This window comes from Acinonyx jubatus, chromosome A1, assembly GCF_027475565.1.
Source record: "Acinonyx jubatus isolate Ajub_Pintada_27869175 chromosome A1, VMU_Ajub_asm_v1.0, whole genome shotgun sequence".
Lineage (NCBI taxonomy): Eukaryota > Metazoa > Chordata > Mammalia > Carnivora > Felidae > Acinonyx > Acinonyx jubatus.
The window spans coordinates 69,470,050-69,492,490 of record NC_069380.1 but is presented as its reverse complement, the minus strand read 5'-3'; the positions used below and the strand labels follow the sequence as shown (position 1 = coordinate 69,492,490).

At 48.5% G+C, this 22,441-nt stretch overlaps 1 protein-coding gene across 8 annotated transcripts in view; it reads right to left on the bottom strand.

Annotated features, from left to right (window-relative positions):
- Positions 1-10,262: 10,262 nt before the first annotated feature.
- UBAC2 (UBA domain containing 2) overlaps positions 10,263-22,441 on the bottom strand; it is a 251,911-nt gene continuing 239,732 nt past the window's right edge. For 3 of the 8 annotated variants that reach the window (XM_027065152.2, XM_053217413.1, XM_027065156.2), the window contains one exon: positions 16,999-19,382. In XM_027065152.2, coding sequence (XP_026920953.1) covers positions 19,227-19,382 — 156 coding nt within the window. In that variant the 3' untranslated portion in view covers positions 16,999-19,226. The other 5 variants (XM_053217418.1, XM_027065151.2, XM_053217420.1 and 2 more) reach the window with 4 other exon arrangements.

The window sequence follows — 22,441 nt, the reverse complement described above, 5'->3', positions numbered from 1 at the left end:
TCCAGGTTCGCGGGAACAGCTCTTGACTAAGTTCGGCCAGTGCAGTCACACGACATTAAAGATGCCAGAATCTTCAGCATCCAGTCAAAATCAGGTGGTAGCTTCTTATTAGTATCATAACACATGAAGAATATTCCACAAATATGCTATTTCATAGTTTAGGAAGCAGGTCCACACTCCCATGGGGCCTGCCAGCCAAAGCAACCCTCCGAGGCACCTGGAGCTGGGCAGGCAACACTCTCACTGCATGGGAAGGCCATGGCCATCGGCAGTCACACAGCTGATGGGGCCCACAGAGTCCCACCTGGAAAGGCCGCATTTCTTACACACCAGGCTGCCTCTGCAGCATATTTGTTGGCTCAGTTATAACTAAACTGGGAAGCGATGGCTGCCCCAACGATCATTGTCATGGAGTGGAGTATGGAGGGTCATGTCGTCAGCAGTAGCATCCTTCATTCCGTCCTTGAGGAATTTGTTATGGGATGGTTTGCATCCAGCCAGAATTCATGGTGAGGTCCCAACCTCCAAATGGGACTGCATTTGGAGACAGAGTCTTTATTTTTATTTAAAAAAAAAAAATTTTTTTTTTAACGTTTATTTATTTTTGAGACAGAGAGAGACAGAGCATGAATGCAGGAGGGTCAGAGAGAGAGAGAGGGAGACACAGAATCTGAAACAGGCTCCAGGCTCTGCACTGTCAGCACAGAGCCCGACGCGGGGCTCGAACTCACAGATGTGAGATCATGACCTGGGCTGAAGTCGGACGCCTAACCGACTGAGCCACCCAGGCGCCCCTATTTTTTTAATGTTTACTTATTTTTGAGAAAGAGAGACAGTGGGGGAGGGGCAGAAAGAGAGGGAGAGAGAGAGAGAATCCCAAGCAGGCTCCAGTGCAGAGCCTGACGTGGGGCTTGATCCCACCAACTGTCAGATCACGACCTGAGGCGAAACCAAGAGTCAGACGTTTAACTGACTGAGCCACCCAGGCACCTCTGAGACAGTCTTTAAAATGAGGTCATTAGAGTAGGCCCTGATCCAACAGACTGGTGTCCTTATAAGATGCAATTGGGACACAGGAACACACAGAAGCAAGACCACTCAAAGACACAGAAGGTGGCCGTCTGCAAGCCAAGGAGAGAGGCCTCAGAAGAAACCAACCTAGCTCTCACCTCTTGGTCTCAGACTCCCAGTCTCCAAACTGTGAGGACAAAACTTTTGCTGTTTAAGCTGCCCCAGTCTGTGGTACTTTGCTACGGTAGCCCCAGCAGACTCATATGGTATTTTTAACCTTTCTACCCGATTTCAGGAAAGGATATGGATCCTGCTCTTTTCTGCAAACTTCATACCTCCTGCCACCTGTTGAAAGAAAAGGAGAAGCCCAAATACAGCAAATGTTATTTTTCCCACTTATTTTTTTTAGGCACCTCTAAGAGCTAACAATGTGTCACGTCTGATGTGAGCATGGCGTTTATGCCGGAGAGTGAGCCTGCTTTTGCGTCTCGCAGGGCCGATGACACGCGGTGTGAGGTTAACTGGCGGCTGGAGCTGGAGGAGGTGCAGGCACCACACACAGTACCGTTCTGCTCACATTCTCTCCCTGGGTCAAGTGGATGTCCTGGATTTTCTGAGAAGCTTTCGTGCAGAGCCCCCGCTCATCCTATGGCCTAAAGATTATGTTTCCGACGCCCAACTGCCCTACTCTGTTAAGCACTTCTGCGGAAGTCTATTAATCTTATCTGTTGTTTTATCCATGCACTCATCTTTTATATTCGCAGAGTTCTGGTACGCGTGTGGGGATGTGACTGAGAAGGGGAATGGTAACCACCGTAGCCTCTAATGTCACCTGCCCGGGCAGAGCTGGTGGAACCGGCTTCCACTTGGCCGGAAGAGGAGAGAGGCCAAGGACCTGGAGGCACCTTCCTTGGGAAGTGCAGTCTTGAGAGCTCTGTTACCTCCACCCTTATGGCGAAAGCCCACCACAGCTGGTGGGGACGAAGGGGACTCATCAGATGGGGACCTCATGAGGTGCGGGTTCCATGCCTGCTGGGCCCCAAGGAGCCTTGGTGAGTCACTGGCAGTTCTGGAACCTGGTTTCATGTGCAAACAGAGAACATCAGTCACGATGATCACTGATGTCCTTCCAGCTCTGAGATCTGTGTGATTTCTGTATCCGAGACTTTAAGATGGGTAAGTGCAGCCTGGTTTTCCATGAGTTCATGGGTTTTGCTGTATCTTTAGGGGTTTTCTGTGTGTGTTCTATGTGGGTGGCTTGACTTCGATCACCTGTTTAGCCTCTGGCTGGTGTCTACTTCCTCATCTAGGAAAAGAGTGAATGGTGTGGGGCCAGGCTCACACAATGCTGGGGACAGAAACCTGAAAAAGAGGGGAGGGGACGGCAGGCTGGTAGAGCCAGGGAGAACAAGATAGGGATACGGGCTCAGGAGCTAACAAGTCAGTTACCGTGCAGCTGTGAGGACATCCTGCCTTGAACCCCGTGTGGGAGGCAGGGAGACCAGGCACACTGCTCCCCGGGGCCCAGCAAGATCTTGGTGTTGGAGCTGGTGAGACGCTGTTACTCATTCAGTGAGGCGAGGGCAGTGGGGTGCGGGCAGGCATCTAAGAAGCAGAATAAGAAATCAGGGACAGAGGCCCCTCAACATCCTAATGCTGCCTTTTGGGGGACCTCTTTGGTGACTCTCCCTTATCTGAATGACTTTCTCCACTGTTCGCGGTGATTGTAGCTATGATGGAAATTCTCTCGGCAGATTGCACTCAGCTCGGGGGAAGCGTGGGTCTGAGGGTCGCCCACACCACACGTGTGCCAGTGGCCGGTGGCCTCTCCTAGCCCGTTCCTATGTCCCCAGTGGCGTGTCATGCTCACAGAGACACAGCTGTGGTTGTTCCCAAAGCTTCGCGTGTCAGTTGTTAGTGAAATTAAATAATTTAAGTAATTATTATGTAAACTGATAAAGTACACAGGTGAAAAGAGCTTTATTTATATGTTTGTTTATTTATTTATTTAACAGAGGGAGAGAGAGAGAGAGAGAGAGAGAGAAGCGGTGGGGGGGGGGAGAGAGAGAGAGAGAGAGAGAGAGAGAGAGAGAGAGAGAATCCCATACAGGCTCCACACTGTCAGCGCAGAGCCTAACGTGGGGCTCAAACTCATGAACCGTGAGATCGTGACCTGAGCTAAAGTCGGATGCTTAACCAATTGAGCCACCCAGGCGCCCCAAGATTTTTTCACTCTTATTTTTTTAATTTTAATTTTTTTATGTGTGAGACAGAGAGAGAGTGAGGGTGACAGGGGCAAAGGGAGAGAGAGAATTTTTTTTAATGTTTATTTATTTTTGAGAGAGAGACAGAGACAGAGACAGAGCATGAGCAGGGGAGAGGCAGAGAGAGAGGGAGACACATGTCCGAAGCAGGTTCCAGGCTCTGAGCTGTCAGCACAGAGCCCAACGTCGGGCTCGAACCCATGAACCGTGAGATCATGACCTGGGCCGAAGTCAGACACTCAACCAACTGAGCCACCCAGGTGCCCCGGGAGAGAGAGAATCTTAAGCAGGCCCCACATTTGTGGAATCGGGGCTCAATCTCACAACTGTGAGACCATGACCTGACTGGAAATCAAGAGTCAGACGCTCAACTGACTGAGCCACCCAGGCACCCCAGGTGCTGTTTTTATAAGAACTAAGTGCAATGCTTTGGAAAGTTTCATGGATGTAAACTGCTAACAGAACCAAACCTGCTGTAAAAATAGGTGTGAGTGTGACAACTACGAGACATCAGAAAAATGTAAAAACCCAGGATGAAATGCACTCCTCTCTGATTGCTTCACTGAGTTCCCATGCTAGCTGTGATAGAGATCCAAAGTGGGACCTGTAATCCATGCAATATGGGTGTGGATTTTGAAAGATACAAGCTTCTAATCAGCACAACTATCATTAAAAATAAAAAGGCTTTAGCTCCAGCAACACCAGAAGATTGATGAATTAATTACATTGTCATGCTCTAACTTAAAATACTTAATATATGGGTTCTATATACATATACATGGGCATATATATTCACATCCAACATTAACTGAGTCAGCACCAGTCCCCAGCTTAAGGTAGGAGAGCTTCTGGGGCGCCTGGGTGGCTCAGTCCATTAAGCATCTGACTCTTTATTTTGGCTTGTGTCGTGATCTCATGGTTTCTGAGTTTGGGCCCCACATGGGGCTCTGCACTGACAGCTCGGAGCCTGGTTAGGATTCTCTTTCTCCCTCTCTCTGCCCCTCCCCCACTCCCACTGTCTCTCTCTCCCTCTCTCTCTCTCAAAATAAATAAACGTAAAAAAAAAAAAAGATAGGTGGGCACCTGGGTGGCTCGGTTGGTTAAGCATCTGACTTTGGCTCAGGTCATGATCTCGTGGTTCATGGGTTCGGGCCCCGGCTCCAGATTCTGTGCTGACAGCTCAGAGCCTAGAGCCTGCTTCAGATTCTGTGTCTTCCTCTTTCTCTGCTCCTTCCCCCATCGTGCTCTGTTTCTCAAAAGTAAATAAATGTGAAAAAAAAAAGAGATAAGAGAGCTTCTGCCATGTGCCGTTTCTATTAAAGATAGTGGCCATTCTTTTAGAGGCTAGAGATTTATTTTATTTTATTTTATTTTATTTTATTTTATTTTATTTTATGTGTATAAATTAAGCAATATATCCTTTTTTAAGATTAGAAAAAAAATTTTTTTAAGTTTATTTAGACAGAGAGAGACTGTGGGTGCATGTGAGCGGTGGGAAAGGCGGGGGCGGGGGGGAGAATCTCAAGCAAGCTCCACACTGTCAGGGCAGAGCTGATGCAGGGGCTCAAACCCACAAACCATGAGATCATGACCTGAGCCGAAACCAAGAGTTGGACCCCCAACAGACTGAGCCACCCTAAGACTGAGCCAGGTGCCCTAAGACTGTAGTTTTAAGTCATCTCTATATCCAGCATGGGGCTCAAACTTACAAGCCTGAGATCAAGAGTCACCTGCTCCACTGACTGAGCCAGCCAGGCGCCACCTTATTGTGTCCACTCACTCACTCACTCACTCACTCACCCACTGGATGCCTGGCGCATGCGAGGAAAGCACAGCTCTTGCCCACAGGGGACTTATTACGGTTATTTCAGGCCTTGCAGGGAGGCACCCAGCAGAGAATCACTGGCGGTAGCAGAATCGCTGGTTAGCTGTCAGGTACACCAGGAGCATCTTTTAGCTCAGCTTCTAGGAGGGTCCCCTTAGAGGGCTGGGCCTGTGCTGAATGCTGCCTCCTGTTCTGTCAGGTGCTGGCTATGGGTCCTCGGCCCCTGACGCCAGGCCTGAGGAACTAGCCCCTCCCTTAGTCCCAGCAGATCCGTACCCTGCACCTCCATGAGGTGGAAGGCTCTAGACCCCATGTGGCTGCAGCATTTGCAAGGATTAAGGTGGATTAATTTCCACCCGAACCACAAGCCCAGGCCAGACATCACAGTCCAGGGGTGGCCTGGGTCTGGTGCTCCTTAAGGACATCTCTACCAGCTTTGGGCAGGAGGGATAAGGTTTGAGCCCATGCAAGAATCTCCTGGAAAGCATCAGAATTCCTGGGTGAGTCCTGAGGAAATGCTGTGCTCTGCACCCAGCCCCAGCAGGGTCTTGGCCAGAAGTGTCCTCATGGAAATGAGGGTGGGGGTATGTGAGAAGTTCCCTTGGTGCTGTTCCTCTGGGCTGCAACCACACTCCACCGGCGGGGGTGCTCCCAATGTAGGGGTGCACTAAGCCTCCTTGTCTGAACCCCCAGAAGTCTGCAAGCCCTGAAGAGGGATGCAAGATTTGTTTGGAGGGTTTGAACTTCGTATTGAGGATTTTATAATACAGAGACGTACATATAACAGCATCTATGTAAGATGTTAAAAACAGACCCTTCTTTGCTCCATACCTTCTCCACGTCCTTCCCCTGCCCCCAAAACAATTATAACCCCCGAATTTGTTTCTGTCATTTTGGAGTGGTTTTGAACTCTGAATTTAGAAATGTCGTAAGTATTTAACATGGCTCCTCATACAAACAATCAGGATCAAGAGGCTGGGAGTGGGTATTTGGCTTTATTTGTTGTTCTGTCCACATTCAGCCTGTCTCTTCCCAGACTGCAAAAGGGCTGGCCTTGGCCTGCTGGCTTTTCCAAATATTCCCTTGACTTTTTTTTGCTTAAACAAAATAAGTGCACTTCCTCCCTTTAAACAGGTGCTCAAGGCAGAGGCGGATGTGGACATCACATTCATCTTTGTGCAGATTTAAACACAACCTGGTCCCCCCCCTGCTGAGGAGGCAACATCTTAGCCACCACACCCCCTGGTGTGCAGATGTGGCCTGTTCTGGAAAGACTTCTGTGATTCTTGCAGCTTTATGCATATGAAAGACGGGTTAGTTCATAGGGACAGAAATAAGGGTTTTACAAGATCTGCACACATAGTAGGAGGCCGGACAGTTTTCAGATATAATGCAGCACTTCTGTCGAACATCATTACAAAATCTCACAATAAAACCTCTATACAAACAGCTGTTGAGACAGCAAAAGAGCAAAACCGACCACGGTCCCCTGCGAACAGGATGACAGAAAAGTCAGCTAGCTGGGCTGTTGGGGCACCTGGGGGCACAGCACATCTCTGAAGGTGCAGGGGGGACAGGAGAGGAACTAGGAGCTGGGACCCCCTTTCCCACCGTGAAACAGGCCCTCAGCTTTGGTGTTCCCTGTGGCTTTCTGATACATTTTACTCTTTACAGCCCAGCCTAGCGAGGGATTACCTGACATCTGCACTCTCAGTACTTAATTCAAGTGCTAAATTCAGAATAAGGCTCTAGAGACTGGCACCACAGGAAATCACAGCCTCTGTTTAAAGATTCCAAAGGCATCAGGAGTGCCTGGGTGGCTCAGCCGGTTAAGCGTCCGACTCTTGACTTTGGCTCAGGTCATGATGTCATGGTTCCTGAGTTGGAGCCCTGAGTCCGCCTCTGTGCTGATAGCTCGGAGCCTGCTTAGGATTCTCTCTCTCTGCTCCTACCCTGCTCTCTCTCTCTCTCTCTTGCTCACTCTCAGACTAAATCAACTTAAAAAAATGTTAAAAAAAAAAAAAAGATCCCAAAGGCATCAAATCCAGTCTGCCACTTGGGTTCCACCTGGCCACCGTGGAAAAGATAGCACACTCAGCTTTGCTGGTGGAAGCCACGTCAGCCGGGGCACTGAAGACTGAGCGAAGCGGCAGAAATCTGACTGAATGGGGTTCTCACATGCCTGGGCTGAGCACTGGGGACTGTGGAGGTTTTCTCTGGTGTGAACCACTGTGGGTGGCTGGGTCACCTGCAATCTTTTTGCTGATGCTCCTTTTGCAGCAGCCAAGTGGAGGCCCTGGGATGTCTGGGTCCAGCCACGGCAGGGGGCGGGGTGGGGTGGGGGGAATAGGGGGGCGGAGGGTGACACCCTCCTGGACAGCCTTGGAGCAGTCCCAGGGTCCCTAAAGCACTCTTGTATTTGGGTGAGAACCAGGGTGGGTCAGGGACCCCTGTGCCCTACGCCTTCTCAGGAGCGGCCTGCTCTCTCTGCCCTCTCCCGCCAAGTCTCCTCAGACCCCAGGGCAGCTCAGAACAGAGAGAAAGGGCACAGTGTGGGTTGGCCTGAAGGTACTAGGAGGGGCGGTGTGTGCTGCTAGTTCCTGGGACCGTCTGAATTTGTCTAAATCTCTCAGGGCTCTGAAACTCCCACGACATATGGGGTCAGCGGACCAAAACACTGCAGCTGATCAGCAAAAGTGGCCAACAAGCCTTTATCCACCTCTGGTTGGCCCCACGTCATCCACTCTCCTCAAGCTCCCGGCCCCTCGCCTTCCTGCTTTATTAAGAAGCCAGAAACTAGCACTTGAACTTCTTCAACTTTGCTCAAAGTTTACAACTCACCTCTAACTTCCTTAACTATCTCTGGTTCTGGAGGACAGAAGCCTTCTTCTTTGCTCCCAAGGCCAACCTACTTCACAGTTCTGATTATACCCCTTCCAGGGCCTACAGCTCCGGTCTCTCATCACCAGTTTGGTTACCTTGACCCACAAGCTGACCCAGGAACAGTGTCCCTGCCCTGTCTCCTCCCTGTCTTTCCCGGACCAGTGCACACAGCCGACCTCTGCTCTCTCCCCTGTTCTCTGTTCCAGCTCTTGTTGCTGGCATCTGCCATCGCTGGGCTGACACTAACCCCCCTTTCCCTGCAGCACTGCAGACGGGCCCCCTGTGCTCACCTCCTCCACTAGAAATGCAGGAAACTAACCCTCTTCTTTCCTCTCTCCATATTCTGTCACCTGCCTTCCTCTGTGATCCCCAGAGCAGGACTCCGGATCTTTCCCCTCTTTCCAGATTGATTTTCCACATCTGGTGCCCACTCCCCCAGCCCCCAGGCTCCCAAGCCTTATCCTGAAATCCCAACTCTGCTGGGGCACAGCCATTTAGCTAGTGTGGGTTCTCCATGAGATAGCAAGCAGGTTAGCAAATTCACATGATTCTGCTAAGTCTTCTTACATGAGAGACTGAAGTTTGGGAACTAAAATTTTAGTCTGAGCCAGAAGGCAATTTTGATATTCTTGGTCTGTCCCTTTACAAACACACTACAGGGGTTAGGGGATTCTGAAAAATAACCTTTGATTCTCCCAAATTAAATATCACTTCAGCTACCTGAGTAAAAAAAAAAAAAAAAAACAAACCAAAAAAAACCCCCCTCAAGTTTATGATTTAGACCCTACCATTTGCACTTGAGAAGCACTGTGGCAGAAATCTACACTCAGGACTCAGACAAAGTTCTAAGTGCTACTGTGGAATGTGTGCATTCACAATTTTATGCTCAATTTCCTTGAAATTATTTTCCTTTTGGGATCCCAAACCTGGTCCAAGCTGATGAATCAGAACTCCAAAGGCAGAGTCTCCTTAATTTGAGGAAGGGCGGGGGGGGGGGGGGTTCACCACAGACAACTTTTTCCTTCTTCCTCTTGTCAAGTGGAACTGGCTTACTTGAAAATGAGGCCCGATCTGTTGCTGCCATTTGCACAAAGTCAAATGTCTACATGAACTTTTCTAGACGTCAGGAAACGAAGCCAACAGCTCGCTGATGCCCCCGTCTGGCACGCGTCACTATGCATCAAACACAAAAGGTTTCTCTTTGCGGGGGTGGGGGGGGGCCCATCAGCCCGAAAGATTTCTGGGGGTCTTGACAGGATGCGGGGTATTTTTGGGTATTCAAACCCGCTACTGGTGGCTGTTGGGTCAAAATCTGCAGGAAGCAGCAGTGGGCCAGCGATGGGAACTCCAGCCAGGTCAAGAGGATGTGTCCAAGACTGAAGAGTCGGATGTGTGTGGGGTTGGGGAGTGGTCGGGATTGGGATGATCTGGGGGGTGGTGACTAGGAAGGTGGCAAAGGCTGGGCAGTCATATGAAAAGGATGGAAGCTAATGGAAACTTGGCAACTACAGGCAGCTGGGAAAGAGGCTGGAAGTCAGGAAAAGCCTGAGGGGGTCTCCCAGCTCTGCCACTGTTAGGTGCAGGGCTGTGGCCACACGGCCAGCACTGCCTCAATTTACACTAAATTATACTTCCTGCCGTGGAAGGGTGCTTGGGCTCCTTGGGCAGGATGAGGGTCTTTGAGGTGTGATCACCTCTGCTTGAGGCCTCACACTGGGCTACTCCCCGTGGGGCTCTCTGCCCCCATCCTCTGTGAGATGCATGGAGAAGCCTCAGGTGAGTGAGCACTACGCCTGTGGTTTGTTGTGACTTTGCTCAGTGCTGTTTGAGAAAAGGGGCATAGGAGATGGCGGATCTTTGGACGCGGGGCGCTGTCTCCTGGGACCCCTGCACCGGAAGGTCAGGGGTGGATCCAGATGGGCTCAGAGGTTAGTACTTGCATACACCTCTGCGCTGGGAGCCACTGGCCTGGAATGTGGCAGCAGATGCCCGCTGCCGTCCCTTCAAGCTGACAAGAGACACTTGGAACCACCTGGGCTCCCAAGTCATTCCAACTCCCGTTCCGAGCAGCCTGATGCCCTAACAAGCCTACGGATGAGGCCTCACGGGGCCAGTGTTACAGGAACAAAGGGGCCTTTTCTCTCACTTCCAAAGAAAAAAAAAAAGCACCCAAATCTTCTGAAGAATGATGAGCATTGGCAAAAAACATGTTTTATATTTGATAAATTACACAGCTTAGAACAAAGATTTAGGTAAGTCGAATAAAAAATACCGCAAAGTAAAACACATTAAAAACTTTATTGTAAGTATTACACTTGTCCAAATTTGCATCAATTTGATACACTTCTGCTCATTTTGCAGAACGTAGGAGTCACACAATTGCCTTTCCCACCTCCGCCTCCCTTCTGCCTGGGCCCGTGTCCTCTGCTGTGTGCCCTGGCTGCAGCGGAAGTCCTGATGCACCCGGGCCGGGGAGGACGCGCCTCCAGCGCGGTGGGCCCTGTGGCTGTTCCAGGACTGAGCCCCTGCTCTCTCCATCCTGTTTCCACGTCCAGCCTGAGAGGCTAACTGTAGATGTTCTGAGCAAAAGGAACCCCAGCTAAGTTTCACAGAGTTTTCCAGAACCTTGAATCAGTATTCGATGATCATTATTTCTTAATGGAGGTGAGGGAAAGGGAGTTGGAAAGATTCCCTGGACTGAAATGGGCCGGAACAGTGTGGATAGAGTTGGGTTCTCTGTTTCTCCCTCCACACTCAGGCCTGGCCAAGACTGTGTGCAGCAGACACGCCCTGCTCACCCCCTAGGAAAGGTGGACACCAAACAGTCACTGAGGCTTGAAAGCAAATTTGAGGAAAAAAATAGTGATGAGAAAAAGTCCATAAGGAATATTTTGCCATGTTCTTCCTGAATAACATTCCCCTTTGTCCAGTGGTAGCATTTATGATCAGATATAATGTAGGAGGATCCATTATAGTAAAAAGAATAATATTACAGTAACTTCCCATCAGCGGTGCTATTCAATTGCTTACAGAAACCTGCAACTTTAATGTATTTTAAACACATCAGGAATGAGTGATGATTTTCAAACTAAGGAAAATGCCCAATAAAAAAAATATAGAAAATACATGCTAGTTTAATGGCAAACTTATTTTCGATACTCTTTTAACAGCAGTGATCTTGGAATTAAGGGAGGAGCAGCAGGGACCGCCCTTTGCCCACGAGAACATGGGAGACCGTGAGCGCCAGAGAGTGTGACCTCAGGCTGATTCAGTAGCGGGGCCGGTGCCCGCCCGCTGTGGGCGGCAGCTTGGCCAGTCTGTGTGTCGCTGCCAGGACCCTCAGTGCTGCAGCAGGAAGTTGGTAGCCACATTCAGGTCATTATTTGAAGCTCTCAGGGCTTCTAAAGCATCACCCCTGGAAAATCCCATCTCCATGAGCCGAGCAACCTGAAAACAAACAAAACCAGAAACCTGATGAGGCCGAGGACCCTGCTACTAATCCATCAGCCCCCCAGGTGCTCTTCAGGAGAGTTTTGCAGAGAAGGTTAAAAAAACAAACAAACCCTAATTTTCATTTCAGTGTGAAATAGGATTAAAAAAATTTTTTTAACAGGCACATTTTAAAGTGCTTAACATACGGCTAATAAGTGTAATTATCTCATTTAACTCTCATTTGAGAGACCAGGAATGAGTCTCCAAGGGTCAAGCGACCCGCCAGGACCAGCAGAGGGTGGACGAGCCCGTGGGGTGCGGCCTGGAAAGCCAGTCTGCACAGCAGCCCCGCTCACACGACTCTGCATGCCCTTTCAGCGTCAGGTGGGATTCCCGCGAACAACTTCTCCAAGTCACGTTTCCTTGTGCGTGTGAACAATCGCTTAGTTGAACATTAATTTCTGATGCTGGCAGACACCGATGACAAAAATGTGTTCAGGTTCTTGGAATCACATGGCCAGGGAAGGAAAACCTGCCATGTGAGGTGCAGCATTTGCTAAGGTCCTGGCTGCGGGGGCTCTCCAGGCAGCAGCCGTGGTGCGCACCGGGAGGTGAAGCCTGGGGCAGAACCAGGGGGAAGGACGTAGCGAAAGTCACCAAGGGTAGGGAGGACGAGGCTTGCATTTTCATGACCACAAATCCTGAATCTGTAAACACAGAGGTTTCCTGCACTTTCAACATAGGATTTCCATGAAGCAGGCAGTGCCACTGAAATTTAGGCATAACCTATTTTCCCATTTTCAAATGTATTATAAATAGATCTATGACGCCAGACCAGCCAAAGGAATCTATTCTTTGTACGTATGTTGAAACATACTTTTGTAAGTTTTGTAACACATGTTGAGATTTTCCCTACGTGTGGGTTAAAGAGGCTCTGTGGACTGAGGACTTGGTCACCACTTCTGATCCTTCCTGTAGAAAATAGTGCCCTCGGTGCAAAGTGTATGGAAAACGCCTGATGCTGCAGGGGTCGGGGGGGGGGGGGGTTGTGGGCAGGGCTGGGGGAAAGGAGTGAGGAGGAGGGGGATGGGGTGGGGGGAAGGGAGGAAGGTGGGGAGCCCAGTGGGTGGCAGGGGAGGAGATGGGAGTAAGCTCTCTGCCCTGCCCACACCCAGACCCCTCCTTCCTCAAGGAGCCTCAGGGACACAGATGCTAACCAAGCTGAGCAGAGGCAGACATGCAGGCGACACTTCTGAGAGGCGGGTTCTAGCTCGTGTTTTCCAAACCGAGGCTGTGATCCCTCAAGAGTGCGTCACGAACACTCAGTGGGTTAAGAGGAGCATTAAAAAATGTATGCAGCGAGGGCCCTCCTTCCAGAAAGCTTCCTTTCCGTTCTCCACACGCACACACGTGTCTGCTGCAGGCATCTCTTGCTGTGGGCTGTGGCGAGACACCTGACAGCTGTTTTCTGAAGGGACGCTCGGTGCCTGGGAAAAAGGCCGTCACATGTGGGAGACCCACTCCCCAGGCTGGGGGACAGTGTGGACAGAACGGCAAGAATCTTCTGCTTTCATTTCCTGCTCAAGGAAAGAACCACCTTTCCCAGGGTATCACAAACACTCCCTCACTTACTGGCCAAGATGGACAGCTCTTCCTCCACAGAAGCAGAATCTGCCTCTCGCTGTCATCCGTGGGACTTCAAAGGTCCTAATTTCACCCTTTCAAGTAACAGAAAACAATCCTAGTCCCTTTCCTGGGTGAAGCACTTTGAAGGTCTGAAGGCCATCCTCCCCCATCTTTCTTGCTCCAGGCCAGCGCCCCAGCTCCTGGTCCGGCCCGGGTGCCGTGGAACCCTCTCTTGCCTTTACTGCCAGGGTCCCTCTACCAGAAGGCTCTTTTCCTCTGCCCTTGGCCTCGGTAGCTCGTCTTCATCCACTGACTCTGGGGGCACCTGGCCCTTTCCCATTCTCCCAGACCAGAAGGAAGCCCAGACAAAAAGTTCTGTGGCTCCACTGACCTGTGTCCTGGGCTCCCTGTCACTGTGTTGTAAGCCTCCTGAGAACAGGGGCTGGGGCTGCTTTCTTCATTCCTGTGCTCCAGGATCCATCTCTGTCCAGTGAAGCGCCCCACCCCCCCAATGCTCTCCCGTTGCTGCTGTCCTGTGCTCGCAGCCCTTGTCACAGCAGTGGAACACTTCGGCAGCGTGCACACGTGTGTATGGGCATGTGCCTGTGCTCGTGTGCAGAATCCGAAGCAGGCTCCAGGCTCTGAGCTGTCAGCACAGAGCCCGATGCAGGGCTCGAACCCATGAACCATTGTGATCATAACCTGGGCTGAAGTCGGATGCTTAACCAACAGAGCCACCCAGGCACCCCTAATTTCAGTTTCAATTCTGTTGTCTCCTAGGTTACTCAGATCCCTCAAAATTTTATCACCCCCGAACTGGAGTAGCAAACCTCTATAATGTCCCCGTCAGGTGACTGATGAAAATGTCAAGCAGGCAAAAATCAAAGGTAGGGCCCCAAACTCACTACAGACCTCCCTTTCTATTCAAGTGGCTGACCAACTTTTTTTTGGTCTTTTTAGAGATTTTTAACTGGTTTAAAGCCCACTTCATATTATTATCCATTCCACATATCACCAATGTATCTCTTACAGTCGTCAGATGTCTTGATGACATCCTGTGTGAGCAGGAGCAGGGTGGTGTTGACAGACCACAACACTCTTCTTAACACTCAAGTCATCTGATGCTTTATTTTAGGCTCTGCCAGACGTGAAACATCAGTTTTGCCATTTGATTACGAGGATCCACATTTTCCTCTTTCCTTGGGGGGATTTCGAACAGTATGACCCGCCCTGCTTTCTCTACCCCGAGCAGCATACTCGAGGACCTGGGCTGGGCGCACGTCAAATCCAGGTGATCCTTCCTAGGTCATTTCCTGGATTGAAATAACCTTTAATGACGTTTATTCCAGTAACTGACAGTTAAGAACCACTATCTTTAGTGGAGCTAATGTGGCCCAGGAGGAGGTGGGCAGCTCCACCTGCCTTCTCTCTGTTACCACAAACACGACGCTACCACCCAGCAACGTGGCAGTCCTTAATGACTTCAGTTTGGCTCACGCGACATTCACGATCACCGCTTTGTCACCGTTGGTGCTTCAAGCACAGCTAAAGACTGGCTGCTTCTTGGCACCTCGCCAGCAGGAATAAAAGTATCTATCTGCCAAATTGTGATTCATACCGGAGCTGATGGCGTGTGAGCCAGGCCCCCACCGCCAGCAGGTGAGGGTGCTAGGCCACAACTTCCAGCTGGTGCTTGAGTCTTCCCTCCACGGACTCTGAATTTGGCTTGGAGGCTGATGATGGGCTGGCCATATAGGCCACCAAAGCACAACTCCAGCACGGGCTGCACCACCTTGGAGGGGACCTCCAAGCCTTCGACGGCCGGGTCGTGTCCTACATACATACGCGATGTCGGTGTGGAGAAGCCTTCTCTGCATGTGAGGCTTCCTCCCGAGTTCACTCAGTCTCTCAGAAACGAACAACCACACGTGCACCGTTGTTGGTTTTGGCAACTGGGCCGTGTTTTTCACAGGTTTTGCTGAGAAGCGCATTTGATGTAGTTAGAAGCTTGCGGCAGGCCGCTGGCTGTCCATCCTCTGGAGGCCGGCAACCATGCCCCTTTAGCCAAAGCTGGCTTCAGAGCTTTCTGCATTGTTTAGGGGTGAGAAGAAAAGTGTGATTGCAGAATTTTCACGGTGGAACCACCTGGTGCTTTAACCAGATGAAAAAACAAAGTAGAAATAATGTTAACAGTTCTTTTTAAAAACTGAACAATTACACTAAGAAAGTGTATCTGTATTGAGAGGGCACCTGTTGGGTTGAGCACTGGGTGTTGTATGGAAACCAATTTGACAATAAATTTCATACATTAAAAAAAAAAAAAAAAGAAAGTGTATCTGTACATTTCCTCTGGTGTCCCAAATAGTAAACATCTAAGGAAAAATGAAATTGTATGCTTGAGCTTAGGAATGTGGACAACAATCAGCCAGAAAAGACGAGAAGCAGAGAGACAGCAGGTTCAACAGGTGTTTTCTAACTGCTGGCATCTCTCAGTGGAGGCTGCCTGGAAGGGGGCCGTGCACCCCACTGCTGTCCTTTCTTGGGAGCTGGTTCAAAGCTCACATCCAGATATAAGAACTGGAGCCGAACTGGGGATCTCCAGCTCCCCTGGGTGGCAGAACAATCTCGTTATCATGTAACAATTATAACAATGCAGCCTTTACTTGTCGCGGACTTATAGTTCCCTGTGTGGAGAAGACCAACTTGCCCAGTGCTAGCGCACTCTGTCATTGTCTCTGTGTGAAGGTTGCATTAGCACGTGAAACACGAACTCCTGTGCTCAAATGGCAGAAAGAGAAAACCGAGACCTATGCAGACCTGTGGTCAGATGCGCAAATACACACAGGCTTCCCGAAGTGCCCAATTCCTTCAAAGAAAAACACAGAGGAGGCTGGCAGCCGTTTTAGATGTTACCCAAGTGCCAGAGAGTCATCCCAGCCACCACTGCTGGGAGGGGGTGAGCCTGTCAGTGGGCAGGGAGAGTCGGAGCTCTGGGCTCAGGCCCCCATACGCCATGTATTCACCGCGTGAGTCAGGTGGGCCACTACACCGTGGGCTCTCAGTGCTCCCACAGTCTGGGGATAAGAGACGTGAGTGAAGGGCCTGGCCTGGTCGCCTGGTAGCTGGCGCCTGACAGGTGCTCAGTGAGCACGGCCCCGTCATAATTCTCACCCTGCTGAAGACTGACTGGCCCAGGTGTGCGAGTCCTTCCCTGTGACCCTTGCGGCCTCAGTTCAGAGGTTCCCACAGCCTGACAAAACCACCCCTGGCTTTGGTTTTCAGCATTCACTTGAGCTGCTTTCACTTTACTTGCTTTATATCCTTTGTTGGTCGAAGAACTGATGTGTGTTTTACAATGATCAAGTGTATGCGTGTTCTCAGGGAGCCCCAGTGAGCACTGAGCGGCTGGAAGGAGTGTTGGGCAGAAAATCAGCCCTCCCGGGACGCTTGGTCAAACATGGGGTTCAAGGTGAAATTCGCCCTCATGTACACATCCTGCCACAGTTAAACACAGCCACGCTTAAAACCAACGCCAGAATGATTTGTTACATATTTCCAGTGTTTAAATGGCACATGCAAGAACTGGCCTAAGAAAACTAACATGGTGAGCCCAGATGAAGTAGAAAAGATAGGAAAAATCTTTTCTTAAAAGGTGAGCATAAAATTCTAAAAGCCCACATTATTTTAGTGACTCTTAGAAAACTTTATATTTGTATACATTCTAGCAAATATTCAGCTGTGATGATTATATAAATAATGGTATTTACAGATACTCAGTTCACCTCCCTCCCCATCCAAGGCATATATATTAGCCACATAACACATCAAATCACACTGGAAACCTAATTTGTTTCCTCTACAGGCTGTTTCTTGTCTTTTCAGTTCAGCTCTTGGAATGAGAGCCATCTGTTACCTGATCAGATAGAACGTCCATGGGAAGAGAAGAGTCCATGGTCTTGACTATAAGATAAAAATACAAAAACACCTCCTGATTGGTTTAAGTCAAGTTGTGGACAGTATAGGAATGTCATTCATTCACCGAACGTTCACAGACTCCCCGAGGGTCTGTGTGAAGTATCCTTGGTGAGCTGGGATTAGTGACTTCCGTGTTGTCGGTCTTCCCCAGCAGGCAGACAACGAGCTCCGTGCGGGCTGGGACTGTGCCTGCTGTGTCCCCCACCTGACACAGAGCCTGGCACACAGAACATGCCCAGCAGTGGCTAGAGAAGGAGTTTCAGTTTAGTGATGTAAGTTCTTTAAGGAACTGACCGTCTGCTGGGGGAAGACCACCAATAAACAGCTTGGGGCTGGAATGATAAAGCTGGTAAAACACTCAGGACGCTGCACACACCCGCTGCCACCACGAGACCTGCAGATGCACACCTGGTGTCTCAGTCAGTCTCAGACTGGCTGGCTTTGCAGTGGTCTGTCTGGAAAACTTACCAAAAAAAAAAAAAAAGGCCCATAGAATTTTCTGAAAAGCGTTTCTTTCAACATTCCTTCTCCATCTTGGAGCACAGTAAGTCCCCTCCTTCTGCTCATGCATCACAGGGAATCTTCTGTCTAAACATTCTCACCACAGAACATCAGAATAGAGTTCATTTGGGTTTCTAGTCTAAACAAAATAATCCTTTTCTCTATTTGCTTTAAACAGTAATCGGGTTATAACATGCAGAGTGTTAGGCCCTCCTGTCTCCCACATCCCTCATTCATAAAAACAGAAGGTGCCTGAGTGTAACCCCAGATGCCTGTCTTCTGTAACTGAAGACTTGACTTTCTAGAGGAAGGTTCAGAGGTATCTCTGCGTAAGGGTCGGCAACGAGGGGCGGGTACTGGAATTGTAGCCTAGCCGTGTGGCACATCCCCCCAGCGACTTGTGACTCTGCTGGCAGCTCTTGGTCAAGGGCCCGAGGCCCCCCGTGTGCCAGCCCCACACAAGGCCGGGAACGCGGACAGGAGCAGGTGCCGCAGGTGAGCTCTCCCACCACCGATGGCAGTGCTCTGAAGACAGACAAGGCAGAATGAGTTTTTCCTAGAATACGTTTTCCAAAGAAAGACCCTGTTGAACAAGAAAAGAAACCTATAGGGATGGAAATAAATCCCTATCAGTTTTCCTTTCCTTAGAAAAAACAAAAAACAAAAATAAAAAACAAAAAACAAAAAACAATCCTCTATGATTTGGGACATGTGGGACTCCGATCTCGAGCTAATTCTCACTCAAGAAAATAAATGAAGTCCTACTTTGCCTTCTACCGACGATGCAACTACTCTCTGGCACCAGTGAATCAGGATGTTCATCCCAATGAAACATGGCAATTCCTCTCAGTGACATACTCCTCTTGTTTTGTTCAAGTGAAGACTGTGGTTTTCTTTAACTTCCCTTTAGCTAAGGGTGTCAAAAGCAAACGGTTTTTGGGTCCTACTTCCCAAATTCTGACGCTTGCAGGAAGTGATGCCCACCTGAATGATGCCCGCCCCAATCCCACGCTGGTTGCCCCCTCACGGCACAACACCATCTGGGCCACACGCACGCCCTGCCGGGAGGAGCACCCCAGCAGAAGTCTTGGGGATGTGGCTCACCCTTCCCTCCCCTTCATTATAATAACCATGTTGCCGCTCAGGGCAAGCTGACTCTCCTACCTCGTGGCTTCCCCACTGCAAGTGCACGGTCAGGTCACCTGTGGTTCAGTGTGCTTCTCTCCCCTGGATACCTGGCCATTCCCCTCCTCCTCAGAAATGCTGAACCCCTTTGATCACACACATTGGGGGAGTGAATGGTTTCTGGTTATTTTATGCTCCTGTCTGGCTACAGGCTGCTCAGAGGCCCCTTATTTTTGCATTTCTGCTTTGCTCAGGCTTTGGTACTGAGAAGGCCCTCACAACAGACTGGATGAGCTCCACTGCTTATATCTTTTAGAAGACCCAGCAGAATGAGGCACCCCCCACCCCCCCAGAGTTAGTTAATTATTTGACTGCCACACAATATTTCATTCTAACACAGTTAGCTTTGCTATTCTCTGAGAAAACCTATTTCCAGCCTACAGATGGAAAAGCCTGACATAATACCACTCTCACACCTTCACGTTTAGCCCTGCTCTAACCACCATCGGGCACCTTCTGTGTGTCAGGCTCCGTGTGGCGTGGGAAACAGGAAGAGATGGGATTAGCCCTCATGGAGCTCGCCATCACCAGGGAAATAAAAGCTGAGTCACTGCTGGACCAGTTCCCAACTCACAATTATAAATACACAGAAGTACAAAGTGTACCCCAAAATACATACATATTAGTGAGGGGGAACTGTTTGTATCAGGTGAGTTTTTATGGTGACAGTGGTGAAGATTCTGGAGAAGGGAAGAGAGAAGAAAACCTCACTAAGATTAAGATTCTCCTGACTAAGTGCATTTTGCTATTTATCAGCTAAGACTGAAAGTGTTCTGTGTGCTGAAGGCCATTCTCTCTCTAATCGGGTCAATGAATATTTTGGACGCCATGAGTGGAATCCACAGGACGGGTCTCACGTATTATCAACTTACTAAAGCAAGAGTCTCGTAAGCACTCGTAAGCATATTTCCTGGGCAGGGATGGAATAAGTTACATTATGGTTATAATACGCCCCTTCCTCCATGGGTAGTCCACCCTCCAGGGGAACCCCATGATGTGACTCCCGGTTTAAGATCCTGCCATGGTTCCTCAGGGCCTACAGCATAGAAGTGGGAGTTCACACCCGGTGGCAGGACTATGGGAGCTGCCTTCCCCGCCCCCTGCACTGGCGGTCCTTTCTTAGTTTCAGTGGCACTGGAATACTTCTGCACAGTTGACTAGAGATGTTGCTGAGTCTGGCTCCCCATACCGGGCTCTGCACCACTTGAGGTCAGGAAATTATGCCTTATTTATCTCTGCATTTCAAGAACCTAGCCCAGTGGCCAGCCTGATGCAGAGCAGACAGCTGGTAATTCTTGGCTGATTAGGAGGTAAAGAAGTGTGATGGGAAGGCAGGAAGCTGGAATCTGGACCAGTCCATTTATCTTCCCTCTGTCGAGCCCTAGCTTGGTTTAGTCCGGCTTAATTTCCTTGCCCGTTTTTACCTATGTATTCCATTAAGGACAAACTTAAGGGTCATTTTCTAAGCGTAGAAGGGTTCAAGAAAGACAAACTTGGTAAGTTTTTTCCTCCTTTGATTAAAAAAAAAAGTAGGAGGCTAATGACAGAAGTTCACTGTTATTTTTGACTATAGGTGTAATATGAAAATCCCTGTTTAAAAAGAAAAGAAGAAAGAGAAATGGAATAACGTATCTATTTCTTTTTAAGATATTAGACATTTGAGCACATTTTATTATTAAAAAGAGTTTTTATAGGGTGGCACTGGTTTTGACAGATTCTTAAAAGGGACTGGGGCTGGGGGCACCTGGGTGGTTCAGTCGGTTAAGCATCTGACTTCAGCTCAGGCCATGATCTCATGGTTTATGAATTCGAGACCCACATCGGGCTCTCTGCTATCAGCACAGAGCCTGCTTCGGATCCTCTGTCTCCTTCTCTCAGCCCCTCCCTCACTTGCTCTCTCTCTCAGAAATAAATAAACATTAACAAAATTTTTTTAAAACGGGGGGTGGCTGGGGATGGCATCTTCAAGGGGCACTAAACTGGCAAAGGTGTTGAGTCCACTTGTTGAAAAACAGTAGACTGTGAAGACCCAAAAGTTCAGGAACTTACCAACAGCAGAAGTAGAAAAAGTGGCAAAATTTTTCTATCACTGTATGTTAGACTATTATGAGATGTAATAAGAGAAGCACATTCATTCTTAGAATATTCTTTGTTTCCTGAACTGAAAGAACTCTCACTAAAATTCCTTAAGTATTTTTTTTACATCAGAAAAACAGAAAACAATAGTTTTCATTGTTCTTGACTTAGAAAATTATTAAGTTCCCTAATGCATTAAATTGCATGACTCTGATATTTAAAAGATACAGCACATTTAATTGAAGAATTAAGCATCGAGAGGTTTTGTTCGTCCAAGCTATCTTACTACGTTACTAATAGATAATATTTTATATAGTGTCTAGCCTCAACAAACTAACCAAGAGATTATATATTAACTATACATTTCTAAACATTGTTGTCAATGTCCTGAGGGCAAGAACATTTTTTCCCCTCTTTTACAGCTTGGCTAGCACCTATCGCAAATATTGCCAAGGGTCTACATAATAAACAATGCCAGGGAAGAACCTGGGTTTTAAGGCAATGACAGTCTGTAATGACCATTTTCAGGAAAATTAGTAAACACAAGAAACAAGGTTTAGAAAATTAATGATGAATAAGGAAGCATATGTTAAAAACAGCCTCTCACATATTTACATCTTTTCATACCAGAGCAAGGAAGAAGTTAATGCTGTTTAAACTGATAATGACAACATGTTAACCTGCTGTCATTCTGGGAGGATCAAGGAAAATGATTCATTAAAAAACCCTGAAGACTTCAATTACACACATTCTCCTTATTGTTATTTTTGACACTTTTTTTTTTTTTTTTTGAAAGTGCCAACACAAAGAGCTATCTCACCTTAAATACCTCATATCCTTAACGGTCTGTGAGGAATGTGACTTGCGGTTCTAGCACAAGTAAGTAAACAGTAATATAACAGAACTCTTTCTTTTTACCTGAACTTGAGAGCATTAGCTTATTTTTGAATCTGTTATCATAAATATCTTACAAAATGAGTTACTGGGCTTTATTTTCATAGCTATGGGGATAACATTTTTCTAGAAATTCTCTAAGGGCACCAAGGTGGCTCAGTCAGTTAAGTGTCCGACTCTTGGTTTCCTCTCAGGTCATGATCTCATGGTTTCATGAGTTGAAGCCCCACATCAGGCTCTGTGGGGATTCTCTGTCTCCTCTCTCTGTCCCTTCCCTACTCATGCTGTCTCTGTCTCTCTCAAAATAAATAAATAAACTTAAAAAAAAATTCTCTAATGGACATGGAAGAAAACTGGCTCCTTCCTGTACCTCTTACAGTCCTGAGGAGCCATGAAAATGATCAGTCTGAGTGAGAAGTTGTGAGGGGGCAAGCCGGATCAATTCATCAGGCACATTCAACTGGGTTCTTTCCAAGGCGTTTACGGTGGCCTAATCCAGGGTGGCCGTGGGAGCTCTGACCAGAGGCCCCTCATGAATTCCAGAAAAAGTCAGGATACAGCTTTGCCACACAGACTGGGTGCCCTGGGTCCAACTGACCTTTATGTCCTCTGGGGACAGGGGTGGTGATGGCCTGGACGGTGTGACCAGCTATGAAATGCTGCACCTGATTTATTTGATGAGTAGACGACAATGTATGTAGAAGGAAATTTAAAAGTGTTGTTACTACAATGCTCTAAACTTCTTTCACAGATTTTTTTTTAACTTTCT